At 41.6% G+C, this 26,402-nt stretch overlaps 1 protein-coding gene across 2 annotated transcripts in view; it reads left to right on the top strand.

Moving 5' to 3' along the window:
* Positions 1 to 26,402, top strand: part of phldb2b (pleckstrin homology-like domain, family B, member 2b) — an 85,073-nt gene that overhangs the window by 36,778 nt on the left and 21,893 nt on the right. Inside the window, exons 7-14 of one of the 2 annotated variants that reach the window (XM_036557879.1) lie at positions 7,637 to 7,966; positions 13,584 to 13,715; positions 15,219 to 15,356; positions 18,701 to 18,829; positions 22,286 to 22,441; positions 22,745 to 22,855; positions 24,223 to 24,312; positions 25,034 to 25,213. In XM_036557879.1, coding sequence (XP_036413772.1) covers positions 7,637 to 7,966; positions 13,584 to 13,715; positions 15,219 to 15,356; positions 18,701 to 18,829; positions 22,286 to 22,441; positions 22,745 to 22,855; positions 24,223 to 24,312; positions 25,034 to 25,213 — 1,266 coding nt within the window. The remainder of the gene's footprint in view (positions 1 to 7,636; positions 7,967 to 13,583; positions 13,716 to 15,218; positions 15,357 to 18,700; positions 18,830 to 22,285; positions 22,442 to 22,744; positions 22,856 to 24,222; positions 24,313 to 25,033; positions 25,214 to 26,402) is intronic. The other variant, XM_036557880.1, reaches the window with a different exon arrangement.

The raw sequence follows: 26,402 nt of genomic DNA, 5'->3' as shown, positions 1-26,402 counted from the left end.
GTCTTTTATAGAATTTTCAAATTAGACGATCAGGGAGAGAGAGGCCATCACTCAGTTTTGGCTATGAAAAAGCCCTCCAAAGCCCAAATGTTCCCTCGTTATCACACAAACAAAGCTAAACTAGACGGCAAACTGGTGATGAATATGTGGTTGAGAAACGTGGATTTCTTTCTTTTTTGGAGCGAGAACTTTACTATAAACTGGCAGCTGACTTGAAATTGTCAAGGGAGTGACTTGATGTCTGAATCCATCCATTATAAACATTATAAAGGCTCTAATTTGCGTTTGTGGTCTGCTGCACACACACGTTGGGCATACACGCCTTTTTTGCTCTCTCCTAGCTCTCTCATTGGCTGATGCCTGAACTGCACGTTATCGCTGAGCATCTCACACTTCTAAACATTTTGAGTCGTAAGGATCAAACGGTTGAGAAAAGAATGTATCCAATCAGTTTGGCGCTAGATCTGAAGGCTAAAGATCGACTCATTTCTCTTGTCACACCTCTAGTTCATCCGTGCCGTCAGTCACTTCTGATCATGCTCCCGACCTGGAAATTTGCTTTAGACTGTGATTACAAGGGGCAAATAGGGGTTAAAATCAGGCTAAAAATTGTGTAGTTTGAGAAGAAAATTTGAAAATTTGTCAGAAAGAGCAAATTGGGGTGAAATATAGGCTAAAAGTCATGTAGTGTAGGTCCAGTTTAAGATCTCCTGAAGCTTTGCCTTCTATTTTCATTGTGTATTGTCACGGAGAGCAGCTCAATGGAATTAAAAGGCTGTATTACCAAACTGTTATCTTCAAAAATATCCTTCGTACAAAGTCCTCCCTGATATCTGCTCTGTGTCGCTGTGTGGAGGCGTCCAGAATGGAATTCTGAGGTCTGTGGAGGTCGGGAAGGGAGAGGCCTCCACCTGCCTCCAAATTAATCTCTTGGAGAAAACCCTCCCTCGTCTGCACACAAACACAGCGACATTCCACTTTCTTAAACACACACAGACCCTGCGCACTGCTGGCTGCAATAAGCACGGCCCACTCGGTCTCTGTAGTGGGGAGACCCAACCAGAGGTGGAGCTGCGTACCCCGTCCTATTAATAGCCAACCTCGAACCGCATCCACTTTCATTGACCGTAGCCTCTCAAACACACTCGCCTTGGGAGGCCGACCACTGAGGCGGGGTTCGCTGGCAGTCTGCCCTCCCTAACAATCCTATTCTTGCTCCTCAGCTGGCTGAAGTGGAGTACTGATGAAAGATGGCGATGTTTGTACGCTTTCTCAGGGTTTAGTAAGGCCACCTGTACCATTGCCCCTTTGGGCCCGGTCCAGACCATACACCATGACCGCTCACTCATTAGCCATTACAGGCCTGTAGCTGTGGTGAAGCTTTACGATTCTGGATTAGAGGCTAACTCTGGGAAGAGTAAACACTAGTGAACTGCAGGTGGAGACGAGAACATGTATGCATACATGCACACAGGCTGTGGTGAAAACTGCTGTGTGCTGTTTTAGAGACATGCCTTCATATAGGCCCAGGCTAAACATGCTACTGTTAATTAGTGTTATTTTAATTGTATTTTCGATTAAGTGATTCTTTCATTTTGTCCCTCAATCCGATGTCGTTACCAAAGGCTTAAACTCTGGGCAATTCCTACTGCTTCAGTGTGCACAGGTACCTGAATACTAGCAAAATCACATTTTGGGAATTTGTTGTGGTTCATCACAAAGATCGAGAAGATATATGATCATTTTGCTTGCGTTTGTAAGTATGTTTATTGTATTATGTTTTGCTGCTATGAAGAACGAGTGTCTTAAGGTGAGCACGTTGTTATTGACTTGACTGTGTAGTGAAAAAAGCTGCGGCTAGGGTAACTAGGCTGTTTCTCAAACTAATACGTTGGCACATCGTTCACTGAGGAGAAAATACCTCCTGTACAAGACAATGATACCTTATTATCATCTGATGTACCGGTTAGCTGCAGTGTTAGCTCAGTGGCTCATCTGAAAAGGCAGCCCCTGCTACTCATCACATGAAAAGTTTCTGATTTTCGGCTATTTTAGAATAATAAGATATTTTGAAATGTATTCCTGTGTGGTTTTGAATGTTTTAGCCTCACCAATGCAGTTAGGTAAAAAAGTAAATCTAAAAATAGGAAGATTTTTTGGTTTGTTTGTTTCTTTAATTTTTTTTTTTTTGTTTTTTCTTTTTCTCTGATGGATACTCTGGGTGGCAGTGTGCGACTCTTCAGTTTGAGACTGAAATAAGACTGAGGAAAATGTCTCAGAACAAGAGGAAATTGTGACAAAAGTGGCATTTCTAAATTTTTATTTATTCTAAGTTTAAAATTTTATGTTATTTAAATTTTATTTTGATGCTAATTACACCATTTTTTATTTCTTTTTAAGATTCAAGATTCTATTCAGACTTATTTGAGGATATGCACATAATATTTATTGATATTTGTTGGTATTGAGTGACGTGGAAACATTGTGAAAAGATTGTCACCCAGCTTTATCTCCATATTCTCAATACACCTTTTCCATGTTATTCTTCGTGTGTGCAGTTACTGTGTTGAGGACACTACAGTGCTAAAGTCTTACCCTACATTCTCACCGGCAGCCACAAGGCACTACAAAAAGGAAGCAATTCATTTTCAGTAAGAGCTGACTATTTCCAGCATTACGTGGGCAACGTGTTAAAGTTGAGCAAAGTTGAACCTGATGCAAATTTGGAGCGAAGTGATGTGGCAGTTACCAGTGGGGACTGAGCAACGTGGTACCTGCTTTATCTCTGCTACTGTGAAATGGTGTGCTCGCTTTATGGTTCCTAGATATTGGTTGATAAAACGCATTTAGCATTAAACTAGAAGCAAATTAACATAAATACAGTAGAAAGTAACATGAATTTCTTATTTAAAAAATCTTGTGAGCTGGTTTGAAGAAAAACAAAGTTTGGTCCAGATTTCCAGCCATCACACTGGTTTATGACATTCTATTAGCAGCACACCTAATGCAACTTTTAACTACAAATATTACTGGGCTGCCTTGTGGAGAGATTCGGAAACGGTTAGATAAACACTTTGACATACATAAAATCACTTCTCATTCTAATTAATATTATTTGTATTTCTTCTACTATTACTGGGCCATTAAATGCTTACTGCCCAGATAAATATCTTTTCTAAATCCAATTTTCTCAGGTACCTAACACTTTTTCATAGTACTGTATGTCCGTCCAGCACTCAGCCAAGAAGAGACCCCTCTCTGAGTTCACAGTGTGGTGAGTAATTTGAGTTGCCCTCCTGCAGTGGGGTCACAGTCCTCACCCCCACTGACAAGGTCATGGTCATCAGCCTGCAGACAGGATCCAGACCTAGCGTTCAGTTCTAAACATGGAGAAGTTAATTAAGTGTGGTGTCGGTGTGTTTGGGCTGCGCCCACTCCCTATCGGCCCTTTACTTCAATTAAAAGGTGGTCTCTGTCCGAGCTTTTAAAACATGTCAGCTTTCAGCAGTGAAAGAGATCAAGTGAGAGCGAAGAGAGACCGCTCCACTTTTAGGCCTGTTTATGTTTGAGCTGGTCATGTATATCTGATCAGAGGTGGGGGGTGGGGGGTGGGGGGCTGATGAGAACTTTTCACCCCTCTGTAATGCCAGCTGAAAACGTGGGGCACGGGAGAAAGCGGAAGGATTAAATCACTCGCTCCTATATTTGCGTCTCTTCCGCCGTCCGCTGCCAGCTATGTTTTGGAGGGCATTTGGTTTCACTCAGCACCCACCTGCTCAGAGCTGGACCCTCAGACAGTCAGAGATCTCTCCCACCATTCAGAAGGATCATCTGTAGTCTTGTTAAAAGGGCTGTTTTTGGACGTTGGTTCGGGTTTGGTCAGGCAGGCCGTGGTGTTCGTCTTTCGGTGTGACGGGGCCATCACCATGCACCTTGGCCCCTTGACCTTAGGGACCGTGGCCATGGTGAGTGTGGCTCTCTCTATATGATCTCAAAATATCACGTTGCAATTACATTGCTACTAGGGCTGTGAAACGGTTAAAACAGCTAACTGTGATTGGTCGCATTATGTAGTTAATTGCAATTAATCGCATTTGTCTTACTAAACATACTCAAGTTCGACCCTTAAAAGCAGAACTTGTTGTTATGACTAAATGCAGCCTGTCTCAATTATTACATAATTGCCTAATCACAATTATTTGAGATAATCACAATTATTTTACCTGACTGCAGTCATTGTCCACAGTTGTTAGATTTCACAGTATTATTAAGCCACAGCAGTTAGAATGTGAGTATGTTGTGTAGGGGCACATAAATACATCATGGGACTAAAAAAACAACCAATAACTTCTAATATGCAAACCTCACCTGCATGAACTGACCCTCCTGATGATGATGATGATGATGCTGCTGCTGCATGAACTTAAGCTATGTAATTAACCATCGCTCCACCTGTTTTTCCCTGTTTTGTATTCTAATATTTTATACTAACGCTGTTTGTTACCCGGTGTCGTCCAGAGGAGGACGAGTTCCTCTTTTGATTCTTGGTTCCTCACAAGGTTTCTTCTTCTTGCTCTTAGGGAGTTTTTCCTTGCCACTGTCGCCATTGGCGACGCTCATGGGGGCTCAGACCCAGATTTTTCTGTAAGGCTGCTTTGCGACAACACCGGTTGTAAAAAGCGCTATATAAATAAACTTTGACTTGACTTGACTATTGTATTGTATTGTACTGTAACTGTGAAATCTTATGCTCCATTCATATTGTTCTATTTATGTTACTGTTTTGCTGTCTGTCCTAGTCTTGATGCCTCTTGGTTCCTCATGGTTTCTTCCTCTTGCTCTTTGGAAGTTTTTCTTTCTATTGTTGCCCTTGGCGATACTGATTGGGGCTTTGGACCCTGATTTTTTGTAAAGCAGCTTTGCGACATTGCTTGTAAAAAGCGCTATATAAATAAGCTTTGACTTGACTAATAAGCCATTTTTGTCATTTTCCTAGATGCATGCAATGAACAATTTATTTATATGACAATTAATTGTCAGCTAAGATTTTATGATCGTGACAGTCCGAGCTGAAAATGGACAAATGAGCTTCATCAGGATTTCTTCATCGATATCCAGTGGGAGTAACAGTGGCTGCATGTTCGGTAACACTTTACCGTAGGTTCATAAATTCATAAGGCTACATGAAACCCACATAAGCTTGTCATGACAACCGACATAACCCTACATAAATGTTTATAAATGCTTATTCCAATTGGCATTATCTGTCATAAAGGTTGTTTTAACTAACTTTGATCAACATTGGAAAATGTAACCTTTATAGCGAATGATGCCTATTGGAATAAGCATTTATAAACATTTGTGTAGGTCTGTGTTGGTTGTCATGACAAGCTTGTGTCGGTGTCATGTTGCCTTATGTACTGTATCCTACAGTAAAGTGTTACCACATAGTCCAACCACTGAGTGTACAGTCAGGTCCATAAATATTTGGATATTGACAAGGTTATTGTTGTTTTAGCTGTCTACCACCACAATTTGGAGTTGAAGTGAAATAATGAATATGAGCTCACACTTCTGAGCCCCTAGAAGTGGGGGGCTCTGTATGAAAATGGTGGTATGAAAGTTTGGATGTCAGTCCTGAAAGTCTGCACTTCAAGCTGTCTACAGAATCGGACACCTAGAGTGAAAATAAGTCAGAGAAGCTGATTACAGTAGTGGTTTGATTTGAGCAGGTAGAAGACATTTGCCAAAGGTATCTAGGAGCTGTTTATATAGACCTCAACATCACGTGAGTTATTGCTGGGTTTGATCTTTTAATTGGCTACTACATAGACTGTGTAACTGATGTGCATCTTTATGATGCTCCACCTGCTGGATCATTTGTCCCGGCTCAAAGTTCCAGCGCAAGCGTTGTGGAAAGAGTTGGGATGGAGTGTTTATTTCCACAGTGGTGGCTGCATGCAGGGCTTTTCCGGCCTGTTAATCAGGTTCAAAGTAGCTTCCCAGGGGAGCGTGTTCTCTCAGCTGTGTCTTCCACGGCTCTCTTCCTCTCCTCCTCTTTCTCTCTCCGCTGCTCAGAGTGGGCATGTGCCAGACAGGAAGGACTGTGCTCTCTATTAGACTGACCGGGATTGGGTGGTATAATTGAGTGCTAGTGAATGGAGAGTCACAGTTTAGAAGAGAAAGCTTCAACGTGTGAGTTGGAGATGTGAGTTAGCAGCTTTGTGCGACCTGCAGCCGGAACCTGAGTGTGAAATGATTGTGTTCTTCGTTAGGGATCTCCATGAAGCATCTCCAAGTCAGAAATGTATCAGTTCCACAGATGTGAGTGGAGACTGCCTGCATTTATGCTGTTGTGTGTTGTGATATTAAAGTGATCGTTTGCAAGAAATTCAATTTGCACAGTTAGACTTTCACTGACTGGAGCTAGAAGGCGAAAGTGGCTACCCACCAATTAGCATTCATCATTAGTTTGCATTGAACCATACTGATTTTTAAGTAATCTCAAATATGTGGTTTCTGACACTGTATGACACACTTCAAACCAATAAGCCACCTTGAAGCCTAAATATTATCTTTACTTTTGTCCAGTTTTATAGAAACCAGTATGACATACAGTATCACATACATTATGATTACTTTAAGGGGGAAATAGAGTAAACAAAGTCAAACAGAGTGGTTTGATATTAAATATTCCATTCTAGAGAAACCAAGTCCGAATTGTTCACAGTGGTGGTGATAGGAAGCAGATGTCTGAAGCTTCATGCCTCTTAAAGCTCCCTCACAGAAAGTTGTGGCATGAAATGATTATGAATACACTGATTGATGCCTGAGACGTTGTCTTGCCATAGTTTTGCAATAAGGTTTTGGCATAATACGTATTTGCTATAATACATTCGTGGAGGGGACGCATGCAGGGCTGTCTCTGTCAAAATGATTTAATAGTACATATAAAAACTCAGAAGACACATGTAGATTCATTGGTCATTTTGGACAGTAAATAAAATGGTTATATTTGCATCAAAGACATCACAAACCCTGGTTCTTAGAGAAAAACATCAGTGCACCATTTCACATCAGCTCACTCTGAATGACTTTATTTGCATCTCAACAACCGAACTATGCAGATTTTTTTTACAAGTCATCGGAATTGCCATTAACAAGTTGGTTTGAAACAAGCATGTGATGGCATAAACATGCAGTTAGCGTAGTGCTAATTCCTGTGTGTCAAACACAAGGCCCGCGGTCCAGATCAGGCCCACAATGCAATCCTAGGGGGGGGGAAGGGGGGGAAGGGGGGGGGCCATCCTACTTACCCAGAGAGCGAGGCCAGTTGTGCTCTCTAGGACTTCCGGTCACGGACGGCTGTAGCATCACCAGGGATCAAACTCGCAATCTCCTGATGATAGGGCCAACGCTTAGACTTTTAATATGGCCCTTTTAGTGGTTGGGTTTGACACCCCTGTGCTAATTGAAGAGGTAAAACATACCCATGTTAAACTCATTGCTCCAGTGTAAAACTATAAAAAGCAAACTTCACTCAAATCTGTACTTGCACTCAGCTTGAACCATGAACTTCTTACGAGACTACATGGGTTTCGCGTGTTCACACTCTGTTGTTTTGTCTCTCCTGCAGGAGCGCCAGCGTCTGGAGACCATCCTTAGTCTGTGTTCGGAGCGGAATCAGAGCGGCTCAGCTGTGGCAGACCTGCAGAAGATCAATAAGGAGCTGGAGAAGCTGCAGGTGTCTGAGGATGAGCCCCTATTCATGGAATCGTCTGGCGGTCCAGTGGAGAACGGCTACGGCTCCAGATCCCAGGACCTCCAGGCCAGTGAGGAGCGCCAAGTACGCCAGCGTCGCGGCAGCGGGCAGAGAGACTTTAGGGCGGAGTCACCTGCTTTAAGTCTTCACAGCTCCGCCCCCACCCCTTCTCCTCGACTGACACGGCCCAGCAAGACCAGCAAGGTGAGATGTCAATAGGGTTATGCCCCAATAGACATTGACTGGCCACTTCATTAAGTGCACCTCCTTGTATCTCCTCTCATTGTCCATTTTATCAGCTCCACTTTAAATATAGGTGCATTTTTTGCTCTAGTGGTGGTCAGGCCCCCCCACAGGACCACCACAGAGTAAGTATTATTTGGGTGGTGGATCATTCTCAGCACTGCAGTGACACTGACCAAGTGGTGGTGTGTTAGTGTGTGTTGTGCTGGTGCGAGTGGATCAGACACAGCAGTGCTGCTGGAGTTTTTAAACACTGCGTCCACTCACTGTCCACTCTATTAGACACTCCTACCTTGTCAGTCCGCCTTATAGATGTAAAGTCAGAGACTGTAGCTCATCTGTTGCTGAACAGTTTGTGTTGGTCATCCTGTAGTCCTTCTTCAGTGCCCACAGGATGCTGTTGGCTGTACATTTTTGGTTGGTGGACTATTCTCAGTCCAGCAGTGACACTGAGGTGTTTAAAAACTCCAGCAGCACAGCTGTGTCTGATCCACTCAGACCAGCGCAACACACACTAAAATACCACCACCACGTCAGTGCTGAGAATGATCCACCACCCAAATAATACCTGCTCTGTGGTGGTCTTGTGGGGGTTGGAACGGGGTGAAAGAGAAGAAACTATACAGATAAACTGACTAAAGTCTGTTGTAGAAGATTTGTAGAACTGCAAGATGCACATATATGGTAAGTAGAGCTGATACAATGTGCTTAGTGAAGTGGCCGGTTTCCTGCTGTCCTTGACATTGTTTAAACATTTAATGAAGAATGGTCTTATAGAAATGACCCAAAATGACCTGGGTAGCAAAATCCTCTTTTTCAAGTGACTGTGTGGAAAATAGCAGCAGTAAATGGGCAAATCAGATCAAGGGGGGGGTGAAGCAGCTTTGCTTTGACTTTCCTTTTTGTATTTCCGTTAAGCGTTTGTGTACACAGCAATAATAATAATGATAGCGATAATAATACCAGCACTTTTCTTCTGGTGATATTACAACAGGTCATAACACTAAAGTGGATGTGGAATTAGACAGTATGTGACTTAATCTTTGACATATAAAAGAGTGTAATAAAACCACGTTTCCTTAAAAGTTGTGATTGTAGTATGTTGCCATGTTTAATTTGGTCACAAAACTGTAATTAATCTAGTAAGAAAGAACAGAATTGCGAATGTCACATGAACTCTGTGGTGGAAGCCTGTTTTGTCAGTGGCTGCTTAACCTGAGGCCTTTTTGTCTGAGCCCGTTTTACCTGGTGTCTAATTGTATGAGAGCTGAGACGTGACGCTGTTTCCTGAGACCTGAAGCTGTTTTATCTGATGCATATGCAGCTTTTTGTGCAGGTGTGATATCTGTCTGCCACATTGGCACACAGCTTTAATGGCAAAGTAATAGAACCATGAACAGCTGCACCAAAGTAATGGCATCATGGATATTGTGAAAGTCAGACTTATCGCTCATAAGAAAAGAGGTCTTATTGTGCACAAGTACAAACAACACTGGTCTGAGGACGTTTATTCTCCCAGTTGATTTAATTTTCAGTGCTTTTCTGGTGAACTCTGTGTGAGATGTGTCTTCTCTGTGGTCTTTCTTAGTTTGCCTCATGTGGTTTCCGATGAGCGTAATCTTGTGAGTTAATTGTATATTTAATAGAGGAGTCATTCTTCCTGCTGCTAATTCGTTTGCCTTTTGGAGGGATTTCAAGCCCGCTCTCCGCCCTCCTCAGGCATGCTTGTGTGCGCGCACACACACACACACACACACACACACACACACACCCCCCAGCACACAAAAGAATGTGGGGGCGGGTCTTCCTCCAAGTTGGGTTGATGTAATTAAGTGTCAGAGTTTACATACATAGATAACTTCCCCAGTCCATACTCTCTCTCTCTCTCTCTCTCTCTCTCTCTCTCTCTCTCTCTCTCTCTCTCTACCCTTCTCTCTCTCTCTCTCTCTCTCTCTCTCTCTCTCTTTCTCTTTCTACCCTTCTCTCTCTCTCTCTCCCTCTCTCTCTCTCTCTCTCTCTTTCTACCCTTCTCTCTCTCTCTCTCTCTCTCTCTCTTTCTACCCTTCTCTCTCTCTCTCTTTCTACCCTTCTCTCTCTCTCTCTCTCTCTCTACCCCTCTCTCTCTTTCTCTCTCTCTCTCTCTTTCTACCCCTCTCTCTCTCTCTCTCTCTCTCTCTCTCTCTCTCTCTCTCTTTCTCTCTTTCTCTCTCTCTCTCTCTCTCTCTACCTCTCTCTCTCTACCTATCTCTCTCTCTCTACCCCCCTCTCTCTCTCTATACCTCTCTCTGTTCCCCCTTCCCTCTTTCGCTCACTCACTCACTCACTCATTCTCTTTGTCCTTCTTTCTCTCTCCCTTCCTCCTTTTCTCTCTCTCTCTGCCCCCTCTATCTATCCTTCCTTGTCTCTCATCCCTTCCTCCCTCTTTCCCATTCTCTCTCACTCACTCTCCCTCCTTTCCCCCTTTCTCTCACTCACTCCTTTCTCTCTCCCTCCCTCTCTCTCCACCCTCTCTCTCATTCTTTCTCTCATGCCTTCCTCTCTCCTTCTCTCTCTTTCTCACTCACTCACTGTCTCTTTCTCCTTCTTTCTCTTTCCCTCCCTTCCTCATTCTTTCTCTCTCTCCCTCTTTTTCTCCTTCTTTCTCTCTCATCCTTCCCTCCCTTTTTCTCTCTTTTTCACTCACTCTCTATCTTTCTGCTCTCTCTCCCTCCCTCCCCCCCTCCCCCCTTCTGTCACTGTCTCGGACCTTCTTTCTCCCTCCCTCCCGCTCTCTGCCTGCTTCTCTCTCTCTCTCTCTCTCTCTCTCTCTCTCTCTCTGTTGTGGTGCAGGTCTGGGACACACTCCATATCCTAAACTGTGTGGTTCACAGATAAACATCATTGTCCAAATATAGTGAGGTTATGTGCAGTGTGTTTGTACTAAAGTGAGGGAGAGATTAGACACGTCATTCTTTTAGCTCCACAGTGAGAGAAAAGCCCATCACTCTTTTCACCTGTTTGTTCTGCTGTTGCACGTGCACTTAACTGCCATCTGCATTCCTTGGTGCTTACGGTTCCCCATCTGAACGTATCTGTGAAGACTTACAGTCAAAACAGCCAAGTTCATTTATTTTTCAGGAGATCATTCTGAGGAGATTAGATACAAGATAATCCACTTGCATAAGCAAGGGCAGCGTCAAATGAAAATAAGTTAAAAAGCAGGAGTTTCCAAAACTGTAGTTCAAAACATTATTAAAAGATACAGAGAAGGTTCTCCTGACTACCATCATCTCTGAGAGAGAGGAGAAAATCAAGCTGCTTCAGATCTGAAAACATCCACAGGTGTTTCTGTCCATCCTTCCACTGTGAGAAGACGACTCAGCGCTGTGGGTCTGAAAGGATGTGTAGCTGTCAAGAAGAACCTCACTGAGAAAAGGAGACAGACAAAATGAAAACTTACACTAGAGCACTGAAACTGTACCTCATTAGGAATAAGGTTTTATGGACTGATGAGTCTAAATTTGTAATTGGGGTTACTTTGATCGTGAGAATCAGAAAATGCAACCAACTTCTAAGACTGAACTTTGGAGGTGTGGAAAAATATCCCTGCAGTTTTCTTTGAAAAACTGAAGACCAGTCTCTTAAAGAAAGAATGGAAGTTGAAAAATTGAGTTAAAAGTTTTGACTAGCCACTAAGTAAAATAAGTGAAGGGTGGTCTGTGACCTTTGTGCTGTACTGTAGGTTAGCATGTGGCTAAAAAAAATCACCAACAGATCCTCTTTTTTTCTCTGCCCTACACTCATACGATGGTTCCTCAAGAGTTCTTCAGTAAAGAAAATGGTTCTATATAGACCTATGAACACTCAGAGCCGTTTGCATGATTAAAGGGTTCTTTGCATGGTGAAAGGGTTGTTCAGATTGATGGAGAATCTGCTGTAGATGGTTCTATAAAGAACCTTTTGTAAATTCTGTTTTTCAGTAGAGAACTTGCCCTCAGCAGACCACTTTTTTGGGACGTCTGAGTGTAATGAACATAGACTTTATGAATACTTGCTCTGTCTGGCTAATAGAATGGGAACTGTGCTGCACTGTCCATCTGTTTGGTTGTTGCGAGCTGTGAAGCTCTTAGCTTGCAAACTAGAAAAGCTAGGAGAGTAAAATAACATTATTTCTAGTTAGAAATAACAGCAGAGCTCAGGTAGCTATAAAAGAAGACGTACACACTTAAAAAGATGGTTGTTTAATAAATGGAATGCTTATATTTAGAACCTTGAGTTCTAAATAGAACCTTTTCATGCTTAAATGGTTCTTTGCATGATGAAAATGTTCTTCATATTTTGGAGAATGTGTTATAGATGGTTCACTATAGAAGCTTTTTGAAAAGGGTTCTATATATCATGCTAAGGGGTTCTTCTATCATTTCAATGTCAAGCCTGTAGCAATAGAAGAACCCTTTTTCGTGCTGTATAGAACCCTTTTGAAAAAGGCTCTATACAGAACCATATAAAACACATGCTCCATTAGTCTGTAGAACACTTTCAAGATGCAAAGAACTCTTTAGGCATGCAAAGGGTTCTTTGAATGTTCATGGTTCTATATAGAACCATTTTCTTTACTAAAGAACCATCTTTTTTAAGTGTGTATGAGTGATCTGACCTAAGGAATTCTACTTTTTGACACAGCCACCAGGTTTATTTAGAGAAAAACAGTATCACGTGTAAACACAGGGAGATTCACTCGAAAGAGGCCCCAAATATTCTGTTGTAACTCCTGTTAGGATGAAGCCATCTGAACCAAAAAAATCCACTACATACCTTGACGTATGTGTAATCGATTGCATTGCATGCGATGCTGGAAGTGATCGCTCCGAGGGGCATCCCGGCTTGTTCAAAGCTCCATATACTGAGGATCACATTGTTTCGTTCAGATTGCTTCGTCCTAACGAGAGTTATTACAGAATATTCAGGGCCTCTTTCGAATGAATCTTCCTGTATTTGAGACAGTATTTGTGTCAGTGCCACATTGAGGATAAAGCCAAAGGGCCCACATTTTATCCCCTTGTTGTAATGTCATCACTCAAACCTTTTAGCTTTGGTCCAGAAGATTTTCATGTCTTGTTAACAATGAAAACAGGCAAATCATTATTTAGGCCAAACCTTCCCTTCATATTGAAGAAAGGTGTTGAAGCTAAATATATCCAAAGTATTAGCAAATAACTGTTTATGTTAAAAAACTTTGTCGATGTTATTTAGTATTCAGTAGAAAATAACAGAGAGAGTCATTCAAAGACAGGCCAACTTCTGACAGACGGTATATATGCTGTGTAGGCAGAGTGTTTATTAAATTAAAGGGCAAAAGAGCATGTGTGGACAGCTGGCCTGCTATCATCACCTCTCTGAGTGGGGCTCAGGGATTCCTCCACTAACGGTTCATCCCAGACTCTCTTGCTAGCCTGACTTTGAAATAGTTACTGACTTTCTCTGCTAAGAAAGTAGATAAGATCATAATAGTTGTTGTTGTTGTTTTAATTTGCCACACAGTAGCGTCATCAGTGTACGACAGTATGTTTGGATTTTGAGGATGTGATGTCGTCCGCAGGGGTCCGAGGAGGAGCTGAAACAGGAGGTGACACGAATCGAGGAGGAGAGGATCCAAGTGCTCAATAACATGGAGGAGCTCGAGCAGAAGATCAAAGAGCTGGACAACCAGATGGAGGAGTCTGTCAGAGAGGTAGAGAAGTCCATGTAACTGAGAGAAAAAGAGAGAGTCAGTGTATTTGTTTTGTGTTTCTTCATGAAACAAGCACAAGGTCAGTGCTTGCTCACCTTGGTCCTGAAGTAGTTTTGCCTTGGGGTAGGTGTGGAGCATTAATCAGGATCTGTGACAGAGCCTTCAGCAGAGGTATAAAAGTGCATCAGTGCATCATGATGCCTCAGTCTGAAGGGGATAATACAAGTGCATTGTTTAGGAATGTTAGAATTGATTGTACTAATAGTGAGACTGAATGAAAGTGATAGCTTTGTTCATCTTATAGCACTTCCTCATTACTGTGCAATATAGCCAATTGGATTATATTTGCCAAAAGTAGAAGACAGTTACTCTCTGCCCCTTATTAGGAATTTATTTTAATAACTCCTGGAGCTTTGGCTGTTAGACAGTGGTTTTTTGCATGGTACAATCTCCTGAGACCAGAATGTAGGAAAATTAGCAGATTTTTAAGTCTGTGTGAGACCTGAGGTCTCAGAATATGAACCAGTAATACTTTAGGATGTCATCACTGGACTTCTATTGTTTTTACTCACTTTATCTACTGTTTACCCTGTTTAAACTTCCCAGACCTTCTGGATCCAGACTTTTATTCTTTAGTCTTATAATTTAAGTTTTTTACCACATTTTCTCCCTAATGTAATCATGGCCAATTCCACCTGCTAGCCTGTTCTCCCCTATCACACAGTGCCTACCCACCTGTGTGAATGAAAGCTAGCATGTGCTTCCTCCAAGCAAGAAGCACCACCGCATCTGTTTTAACTGCTGAGTCGTCATTAGACAGCTCAGTGCACTTGGAGGAGAGTGTTAATTGCCAGTTCTGTTATGTCAGCCAGTAGATGCCTGCATTGGCCTGCATTCAGTAGATTAATGAGGGAGAGGGAGGTCCATCCTACCCACCAGAGGGAGCCAGGCCAGTTCTGCTGTCTTGGACTCTTGGAGACGGATGGCTGTGGCATCCCTGGGGATTTAATTTGCGATCTGCCGACAACAAGGCCCAACGCATAGATGGTTGCACCACTGCCTAACCCAGTGATTTGGCAATGAATGGAAAACAATAATGAAATTGTTTCCATAGACCTCTCAAGTCGATCAATGCTGTGGTCCTTATCATGCTATTATATGGAACTACAGGTTTCTCTATGGGAAAAAGTAGTGGCTCCAGAGGATCCAGTGGTATTTTGGGGGAAAACGTACGTCTAGCAAAACGTGTCGGTTTGGAACATTTTTGACCAGGAGTTCCTCATACAGGCATGACTGCGCAATAACAACACGAGAGGTTCAAAATATACCTAATAATAAGTTAGTGAAAAAAAAAAATGCTGACTTCTTTACTTTCTTGATCAAGGATGGGGCAGCAGATACATCGTCTCTGTTCTAGCACATTTTATGCAATGTTAATTTTGTAATAACTGTGTCGTGTGTGTGTGTGTGTGTGTGTGTGTGTGTGTGTGTGTGTGTGTGTAGATGGAGGTGGAGCGTGCTCTTTTGGAAGGAGAGCAGGACTCTGAGATGGCTCTGCTGCAGCAGGAGAAGGAGGCTTTGGAGAAACTCAAAGAAAAGATGGCTGACATGGAGAAGAAAGTGCAGGCAGAGAAATCTCAGGTACTCAACTGAACCCACATGCACACTGTGAAAACAACTACATCTTAGCCAGTGAAAATATCCTAAATATAGATGATATATCTAATATTTCTCATTTTGAGATTGTTCCAAAAAATCTGCATATATTTTTGCAAATATCATAAAAGCATTCCGTAGGGAGTTGAAACAGTTTGAGCAGCAAAAATGTCAGCCACTTAGATCTATTTCAGCTTCTACAAGGGACATTAGACAGGCCGAATACAGCAAAACAGAAGCAGAATGGAACGTGAGCAAACCACTGCCGTCTATTTTTGAAATGATGAAGAAAACGACCTTGAATGCCTTGAATGACCAGTCAGTCTCTGTTGTCGAGGACGTTGGATTTTGTGGTGCATGCTGTAATGTGCATACTGCAATAATTTTACTACATTTATTTCATTTAGACTGTTTATTTTTGTTTTGTTTTGTTAGCTGTTTTCGGTTTCAGCTTAGTGTATGCTGAATTTGCCATGGATATTCATTTTGGTGCATTAGTATTATTCAGCTAATTTTAAGATGTTTTTACTTGTTTTAAGTAATTTTGTAAAGTGAAGTGACTTCTTTTGGCAGAAAATTTGGCTTATTTCAAGAAATAAATGATTTAAATATATTTCTTAAGTATATATCTTACAGTATTCTTATAACAATCTCAACGTGAGAAATATTAGATATATCAGCTTGATTTAAGATGATTTTAGTTGCCAAGATGGTAACATTTTTTGCAGTGTGCACACATACGTACGCACATACATACATACATGCATACATACATACACACGCTGTAAGGCAGCCGGCCAGTCTTACTCAGAGGTGATAAGCTCCCCCTATCTGTTTCACTCCTAGGCTCATATATATCTATACTGAGTTGGAGTGTGTGTGTGTGTATGTGTGTGTGTTCTGTTTCCACACACTCAGCTGGTGATTTGACAGCACCTGTGGCCCCGCTCATCTGTAGGCTCGAGTTCAGGTCGACTTCCGGCATTGTCCAGTTACTCTGGCAGCTGCTTGGACACTCGAGGTCCATCTGCCATGCTAGACAGAGAGAGAGGTTAGAGTGTGAATGTTGCTAGAGAGGTCTTGTGATGGTGCTGGACTCTAGGATAGCAGTGCAAGTTGGCGTCTGTACCACTAGCGTTTGATAATTCCTATTGACGTTGAAGGGCCCACATAGTGGAACTAAATTTGCTTTGCTTTCTTGACGTTTTATTCACTAAAAACAAGTTTAGTCCATATGAACAAGGTAAGCAAATATGATTGCATAGCTTCCTAAGGGGATATTCAGATCTCTCTAGCCTGCTTCTTTTCATTGTTATATGTGGAGCAACATGCACAGTGACTTAAAAGCACTCCTCTAGCATGAGCAATGTATGCTGCATTTATAAATCATTTTTAGGTTGAAAAATTGTCAACTGTTTTGCTGAACGCCCAACAAAGAGCATCACACGTCTTCGACAGCTGACCAATCAGTATCGCCTTCTCTCTAGCAGAAACCCTGCCTCTGTCTCTCATCCAACATGGAGGGAAAAGCTAGTTTTGGTTTTCAAACAACCAGATTTTTCAACGCTCAACACAAATTACCCAAATTACCTCAAATTTGAATATTTGAGTTTGCTGTTTATGAATATACAAAGATGAGCCAAAACATTATCATCACTCTCAGATAAAGCGAATAACGTTGCTTGTCTCCTAACAACGGCACATTTAAGGGTCTGAAACAGCAAGGCTTGTGGGGGATGCTTCCGGTCAGCAGTGGTGAGTACCTACCGGCAGTGGTCTGAGCCTGGACAAACAACAAAGTAGCGACAGAACAATGGGCACCCAAGGCTCATCAAAGTGCGAGAGCAATAAAAACTATCCCATCTGTCCAGACTGAAAGAAGGGTAACTGTGGTACCCTTTTTTTAATGGTGGTTACGTGAGGAATGTGTCCCAACACACAGTACATCTACTGCATATAGGACTGCGTAGCCCACAGAGTGCCCATGCTGACCCCTGTCCATCGCTAAAAGTGCCTACAAAGGACACGTGATCATCAGAACGGTTCCTTGGAGCAGTGGAAGATCACGTTGTCTGATGAGTTCCGTTTTCCTTTACATCATGAGGATGGCCAGGTACATGCGCAGTGTTTACCTAGGCAAGTAATAGCGCCAGGATGCACTGTGGGAAGAAGACAAGCCAGTGGAGGGAGTGTAATGCTCTGGGCAGTGCCTTGGGTTCCCCAGATCTCCATCCGATCCAGCATCTGTGGGATGTGCTGGAACAAGAAGTCCAGTCTGTTACTGCTCCACCTCACAAGTTACAGGACTTAAAGGATCTGCTGCCAGATACCACAGGGCACCTTCAGAGGTCTGTAGACACCAAGAGTATATTGGTCATGATGTTTTGGCTCATCGTTGTATGTCCATTTCAAAATGTTTATTGTGTCTGTCTTTCATGTTTTCTCAAATCACTTTCAGGTGTTTACCTGCTTGTCGATCAATTGCATTAACCAGCCCCCTATAAAGACTGTCCTGCTTTTTTTTCCGGATGAGAAAGACTGAATACTGGTTAAAAAGGCGTTGTCTGAAAATCGCGGCTGAAAATCCCTGAGGATTTGAGTCCAAACAGAACAAACTGTTCTGACTGCTTCTAGAACAAACAACTTCTAAGATTTCTGGCGAAGAAAGTTATCAAGTAGTATCAAAATTACCCCCTAAATTCAGCACTACAACACAGCTTTCAATCATCTAATTAAACTTGAAGTAATCCAAGTATGTAAGAAAAGGCTACTTGTTGAAGTGAAAAAGCTGATTTAATATCATAACTGTTGGCAGTATAATCGTACTAACCCAATTGATGACTCTTTGTTCTAGTTTTGTGCCATAAATTACATGGTGCACCTCGTTTCACTTGTGACAGGGCCATCCAGTCAGAAAAGATGTCATTACCATATCAATGACATAAAACAGCACTAGAACAGCCTGTTTAATTGTAAAGGGAGAAGAGAGGCTGGAAACTGGTCGTGTGTAATGAATTGTGTTGTTTTTGGTACATAAAATGTTGTGAGAGGACTTCAGGGAGAGTAAAGAATATGGGCACTTTAACTTCAAAGTTTGGATTTATTGTCACAAATAGATCAAAGCTTTTCTCCTGTTTCAAAGCCACACTAATCCATATTGCATTTTTCCCTTGCCATAATACTATAATACGTAATCACAGCTCATCCATCACCCTCCTCCATGTTCCATGTGTTCTGCTGATCCCAGTGTGATAACTAACCCAGCCTGCCTGACCTGCGCCTGCACTAACGCCTCTGCCCTCTCTCTCTGCCCTGTTTGTGCGATGAAGGATAAAGCCCAGCTCGATGCTGAGCGGGTAAAGGTAGAGCGGCTGGCCGCCCTGCTGGCCGATCAGCGTGCTCAGCTGGACACGTGCCCCGAGGCCCTGACAGAGCAGCTCCTCCTCCAGCTCTCCAGGGTCAGTACTTGCGTGGAGTCTTCATCCTCCTCCTCATCCTCCTCCTCCTGTGTGTGTTTGCTTGCTCACTCACTCCAGATATCAGGGCTGCACGATATGTAGTGTTTGTTGATCATTATCATAATATTGGCCATTATGATCATCACTGCAGAAGGCTAAAAAAATGCTAATGCGCCTTTAACAAATTCCCAGAATGTCTGTGATCCTGACCAATTACAGACATTCCCGATAGCTGTTGGGATAAATTAAGACATGATTCAGCAAGAGTAGTTACATTTGGTCATAATCAGTGTTGGTAGATTACTGTTAAAGTTTCAAAACTACCATTCTCTCCTCAGTCTGTACAGTCCTTATATGGAAACTAAGCTGCAAAAAGAGCCCCCTTTGAATTCATTTGTTTTTTGTGATGTTATGAAAAATCAAATCATTTACATATCCACCCCTTCAGCCTACAGCAGTTTAACTCTGCGCATAAAGTTATTAAGAGTGTTTTAGTCTGTACTGCTTTTTGAATGGTGTGCTACAGGGCAGCCAGTCAGAACAGGGGTCATTTACATAAATCAGTCTTAAAGGCACAGTAAAAAAAATAGTCTGTTAAATTCTAAGGAATAAAAAGAGGTTGAAAAATGGTCATGTAAAAGTGAATTATGATAGATTTTATTGCATAAAGGCACACAATATGTCATAACTGGACCTCAATGAATATAATTCAGTAATAAGAAGAAAATATGTAAGTATTTCATGTTATTATGGAATATTCATGTAAATATTTCATATAAGCATCTGAGATTCAGTTTCCATTACCAATAATGTGCCACAGGGGCTCAATATGAGTCAGTTTCTCTTGTCTAGACTGTAATGTTAGTTATCTGAGACACAATGTTACGCTTCATACTATTAAACCATTATGCGTCAAGACTGCTTACCAAATAGAGCAACAGAAAATCTGAGTATTGCATCATCTTCTATTAACTTCAGTTCACATCTGAATACACCACAAATACTGTGTGAACAAGTCAACTTCTAAGATTTCTGACAAAGAAAGTTATCAAGTAGTACCAAAATTAACCCCCTAAATTCAGTACTACAACAGCTTTCAATCAAAATCAGATATTATCTAACTAACTAAACTTGAAGTAATACAGTGTAAGAGAAGGCTACTTGTTGAAACAAAGTCCTGATTTAATATCATAACTGTGGACAGTATAATCATAATAACCTGATTGATGACTTTTGTTCTTGTTTTGTGACATAAATTATTTAATATAGGATAAAATGTCTAAGTGAGGAAAAAAAGGTTTGAGATCTTTTCACTTGCTTTTTATTTTTTTTTTTTGGATCTTCAAAAAAGTGACTAATCTAAATATCTCCATATAACATTTCAGGTGTCCTACTATACATTTTATTATAATATTTACTAATTAGTAAACAGATTATTTGATCTACACTCTTAGCAAAAAGGTTTCTATATAATACCAAAAAAGGGTTCTTTGGCTTGTAACAATAGTGGAACCCTTTTTGGTGCTATATAGAGCCCTTTTCAAAACGGTTCAAAAAGAACCATCTACAGCACATTCTCCATCAGTCTGAAGAACACTTTCACGATGCAAAGAACCCTTTAATTATGCAAACCATCTTTTTTAAGAGCGTGCGTTACATGTAGTTTATTACCACCAGACAAATGGTCAAAATAATGCTTCCAATATTCAACTGTGTCCCTCAGAGTCTTTTGGCACATCATGATTGCAATATCTAATAATTGTGATGTATTTTGTTATTATCGTGCAGCTCTGCTCTCAGTGCTGTTGCTATCAAGCCGTGCCTGCATGCTCCATACACACTGTAGAAAGCTGATGGCCATTGTGTAATGACGATCGGAGACCACCCACTGTCTGTACACCGAGTTATCACGCAGCGGGTGAAAGGCAGGAGCAGGAGGAATGTGTGTGTGGTTAATGGGGGCAGGAGTCAGTGACGAAACCGTTGAGAATGCAGGGAACGAAGGCAGTGGCTGTAGCTGGACTGGATGACGGCTGTTTTTAATGTCCTCTGGAGAGTCTGGTTGGTTATGTATGTGATGACTTGATTTATGTAAAGGTCAGGGGTCAGCAGTGAGAGTTGCTGCGTCTCGAGTGGCGGCCAGCGGGAGAGCAGATGTGTGATTGGGGTTGCCTCCAGGCGGGGTGAAACTTTGCTTACTTGCAGGGGCTGGAATGAGTGGACTGAGCTCTGGGCGGCTGCAGGTGGTGGGACTGGGGAGACGGTCAGATGTTTCATTTTAACACAGTCATGTATGAGCACGTGGGTGTTTTTGGAGTGTGTCACATATACTCATCATGCAATGTGGTTAATATATTAATTGGTGGAAATAAACCCTAATTGACCTTAATGAACTGGCAATTTATTTGTTTAGTTACATTTATTTATGTGAAGTATTCACATAAATATTCACTTAGTTTGTTTTTAATTAAAAAAAAAAATAAAGGAACTTAATAAGGATAACTTAGGAACTTAATAAAGGAAACATAATTGAATTTGACATAACTAGCTAACCTGCACATTTCTGTACAGTGTCCTGTGCAGCCTGTCACAATTGTTACCTGATCGCCTGAAAGTAATTAAAATCACCTGATTGTGATTATTTATGCTAATCGCAGATGTTTTCTGTGGGTGTTAGCTTTCACAGTCATATGTTTATGTCAGGTTGAGGCCAATTTATGTAAGTAAAGAAAGCACATTTATTGAGATGTCATGGGTCTTACAAAAACAAGAAAGTGCAAACTTATACAACACCTTTAGAGGGCAGCACTGTGTATTGTTGGTTTATTTGAGTTTGAGCTGTTTCTGTCACCAAATGGGAGCTATTAAGTATTGACAGCTTGGAAGCAAGTTAGCTAATCAGCCTATTTGGCTGCTTTAAGTTTGTAATTTAATAGCATACATTGAACAAAAATCTGCAGAATTTTTTTTTACGGCAGTTAATCATCAGCTAAAATCTCATGATCATGACGGGTCTAGTCCTGAGGGCCTGGAGGTCGAACCTTAAGCACAGCAGAAAATCAGCTGCAAAGTTATTCTAGTTAGTTATAATTATAGTAGCCTAAGTTAGACGTGGTAGTAATAGTAGCCTCAACTGATACCTGATAGTACTTCATGCTAGAACTCACAGTGTAGGCTCATAAACATGCAAAATTAAATGATTATGTCTGAAAATGTCTGGCAGATATTTTTGGCAGACTACAAACATTCTGCATGTGATATTATATCAAACCAATAGATTAGAGGGTGTTAAAAACAATACCAGTTAATGAGAAAAAGCCTTTTGTCTGCCAGATGAGGACCAGGTTCACATGGTTCCTTTAGTATGTCCACATTTCACCAGTGAAGTTCAGTTCCTCAGAGCTGGACTTGGTCTGGTTTACCCAGCCATTAAAATGATATGTGTTTGTGATATAGGACTCTGAGGTGTTGGAAGTGGAGACCAAACGCTTTGAGGATCTGGAGTTCCAGCAGCTGGAGAAAGAGAGTCGTCAGGACGAAGAGAAAGAGACCCAGACGCAGCAGATCCTCAGAGAGATCGCAGAGTACCAGCGCAGCACCGTCACCCGCAAGGTAGCGCAAACAGGTGTTTGGTTGGCATGCATGTATATTGTCACTGTTGCAAGAAAACCCTGTATGACCCAAGCAATGACTTAACAGGACAAAGAAAAATGACCTTGTCATCTGTTAATGTTACTTAAAAATAGAAAAGGTTCACTGCTGATCCAGTCTTCATGAAACATTTACACAATGTACAGGGGAGGTGCTGTTTCAAAGTGATGTCCCAAAAAATAGACAAAAAGAGCGTTTTGAGGTTTTTGTTTTTGTTTTTTTTTGTGTGTGTTCCTGTTAACTGTTTACAACTTCCACTTCCAGGAAAAGCTTCTAGCCCTGAAGAAGCAGTCAGCACAGATAATCCAGCAGGCCCAGAAGGAGAAGGATAGCTTTGTGAAGGAGAAGAATAACCTGCAGATGATGCTTCAGCAGGTGAGTTTCTTCACCAAGCAGCCCTGAACTCAGATCAGATTCCTCTTTATCAATGCTGGTCACAAAAAATAATTCTGTACCAGCAGTCTTATATTTCTAAAGTGGTTTTTGAATAAAACCCCTGATGTCATCCCTGAATAAGGAACAGGAAGGACATAGACCTCATTTACCCGTTTTTCACATGCAGCTTTACCCTCAGCAGTTTTCTAAGATGGGGTTGGGTGTAAACGCAAGCCAAGAGCTAAATGCCAACGAAGATATGCAATAAGATACGCAGAGATTTACTGGGCTGAGTGCTAGTAAAATTGTTCTGGGTACAAAAGTGTGAACAAGAAAAACAGAATATCGCTGTATAATGATTGTTTCACACACATGCTACCTCTGCGTGACTTCTACAGCTCACAAACACTGGCCATTCACACATACAGCGTTTGTGATGCGGAGCGATGCAGCCTGCAGGCACTACAGACATCCTTTTCCCAAAGAGTCAAGTACTGGAATCAGTTACTTAATGCAATATGTTTACTCTCCACAGCTTTCTGACTTGGGCAGTCATTTCAAGTTTGGTAGACCTACCGGAAAATGTATATGCAGCACAAAATATCAGCTAGTATTTCATTTGTTAACAGTCACAATTTAAGGTTTTTATTTGTGTTTTTGATTTATTTTTACTGATTTTCAGACCTTATTTCTGTATTTTGCTGCGTGGTGTAAACTGGTGTAAATGTGTTGACCTGTTAACATTAGTGCTGAAATGAAAAGCAAGACTTCGATCCGGTGATATGGCAAAAATATTATATCAGGATACTTTGACATTTTCGTGATACACAATATGCATCAATATCTACTTTACTGAGATTTAATAGTTGAAGCAGACAAAGTAGAACCTGTAGAGCCACAAAAATACTACAGCTACAATGATTTTTCGTCAACCTTAGTCCACTTAAACAGGCCTAATTATGCTCATTTTGTAATGAAGCAGTCAGCTGGTTAGTGTTTTTAAGTACTTAAGATACCCACAATGTGCTCAGAAAAGCATATTTATCGTGATATTGTGATATTGCCCACCCCTAACTGCAGGTGTGAATATGCCTGAGAATTCAGCAGCTGCCTATTTGCTTGTATTATAAGTGGGTTTGGGGTGAACAAGTTTTCAGTTCTTTTCAGTACAGCAAAAAGTATAGAAATGATCATCCACGGTAGTCGACGGACGATGCAGATGCAGCACATAGAGATTATGTTCAAAAATGCTGCCATATTCCTTTAATCAGACAATACTCTGGATTTCTTATGTGAAAAGGGCTTTTGTTTCTACCTAGTTTTCTTCAGTTGCTGACTGAAATGTCACAAACATACCTTTCTCATAGGAAAAGGAGAGTCTGGCTAGCTTGGAGAAGAAGTATGCTGAGCTCACAGGTGGGCGGGGCTTCCCTGTCAACCCCCTCAGTATGAAAGAGGTAGGTCTGAAACATTAACTGATTTTCTGGCAGTGTTTATAGTCCTTCATTGAGGATAAGGACTATAATACTTTCCCTCTTGCACTGGACTACACATGCAGTGTTAGTCAGTGCCACGTCTTTCTGTGCTTCACGTTCTCCGTGCACTTTTAAACAGCACAACAGTGTCAATGTTGCGCGAGAAGGACTAGTAGCACCCTTGTCTTCTCACCCATCACATACGGCCTCATGTAGCTCACCCTGATACTGGAATGTGCCTGGGTGATGACCATGGAAACTGGTGGGTCTCTTTCCCTGTGTTCCAGGATAGCTTCTCATTGGCTGATGTGTGTCAGCCTCAAAGCAACTTAAGCAACACCCATAAATGCCTTTCTCTACCTCCTGCTGACCTCCTGGCCTTTTCCTCTCTCTTGTCCTCTCTGTCCATCAAGAGCATTGAGGTATCACATTAGTACTGTGCTTGCACCGCATGGGCTTGCATGACGCCAAATTCAGTTCTGCAACCTGTGATGCTAAACCTGTGACACCAAACCTGTGACCTGCTCTACGCTGCATCTTTAACTTTCTTTGGGTGCTTAACATATGGTGATGTGTTTGTTTGTTTGTTTTCAGTTATTAATGCTTGCCATCTGTTGTGATGATTTAACCTACTCTAATGTGTCTTTCCTTTCAACCCTCCTAACCCCGCCCCCTCCTGTTTTTCAAATGGTCTGTTCCACAGGGCTATGTCACAGTCAGTGAGATCAATGAACTATATTCTCAGCTGGGGGTAGACCCCACCCCAGCCCCCCTCCCTGCCTCAGCACAGCCCTCCCCCGAAGCCCCCACCTCTGGGCCTGAACCCCACCCCAGCCCTGGGCCTAGTCCCGAGGACAGAAGCCCCCCACCCGGACAGGACGAGGTGTGTGAATGGGTGTGCGCGCGTTGATGTGGAGCCTCCACATGCGGCTGTCAGCAGCATCATGATGTTATTTGGGTTATTTGAGTGTCGGTGCCAAGATTACAGTGTTTATGTTCAGTAATTAAAGTGATGGTTTGGCCAAAAAACAAATTGGCACAGTTTTCCCCTTAGCCTGTATGTAGCCATTCATTTAAGACTTGTTTACAGGCCAAAAGTTAACTTCTTTAGTTTTGTACTGGAGGCTAAAGCAGCTACAGTGTTTCCTACAGATCTGAAACTCACCGGGGGGAACTGAGTGATGAGAGGGGTGGGGGGTTATTTCATAGTATGGATAGCCAGATTCATCATAGCGTGGGTTTTACTGAATCGGGTATTCGAAAAAGCCGTAAAACAAATGATTGTTGAACCTTCCATGTTTTTTTTGTTTTTAGATGTGAAGCAACTCATGGAGTTTAGGTTTCAGTTGAGGAAAAAAGAGCGTTGTTTTGCATCAGTGACATTGTGCACCATAGTTTTCATTAGTATTCATAAAAATATGAAGTATTATCTGTTAAAATGTGATGAAACGGCAATTGGACCATATTAAAAAAGGAAAAAAATATACTTTTTGACGTCAGTAAACTGTGTGGGGAACACTGAGCTAACAAGTAATGTAAGCTCGTACCTTAGAAATTGGCATCACTTATATCTAATGCCTAAACGAATACCTAAGAAAATGTCCACACGTGTCCGTGCATTTAAAAAAGAAAATTCTCTGTTTTTTGAGATTTTTGCTTTTGCTTTCAGAGATTTTTGAAAACTACATTTTCAGGGCAAAATGCAGCTTTTTGAAAACAAAGACCACACCATTAACTTGCGTGAAGCTGTTATTATTTTCATTTATTGAGCATGCAGAACTCTGTGTTATCAGCAATTTGAGGGTGATTTGAGAATTGACACTGTTGACAATTTGAATGAGCATGTAGTGAAGAGGCGTAAGAATGTACTATACTCAATTAACCGCAAATTTGGAAAAAAATTCCTAATGATTCTAAAGATATGTGACTTGGAAAAATCCTAATCAGCTTTTCTACAAGATCAGGATTGTGTGGACATTTCAGAGATGTGGTATAGCCATGGCAGCGTAAACAGTCCCATTGCATCTTATTTTCTGGCAGAAATCAGGTGTTGAGATATAGAATTAGTCAAA

Source organism: Colossoma macropomum, unplaced genomic scaffold, assembly GCF_904425465.1.
Source record: "Colossoma macropomum unplaced genomic scaffold, Colossoma_macropomum, whole genome shotgun sequence".
NCBI classification, from domain to species: domain Eukaryota; kingdom Metazoa; phylum Chordata; class Actinopteri; order Characiformes; family Serrasalmidae; genus Colossoma; species Colossoma macropomum.
Note: the sequence above shows the minus strand (reverse complement) of the source record. Positions and strands in the feature narration are given on the sequence as shown.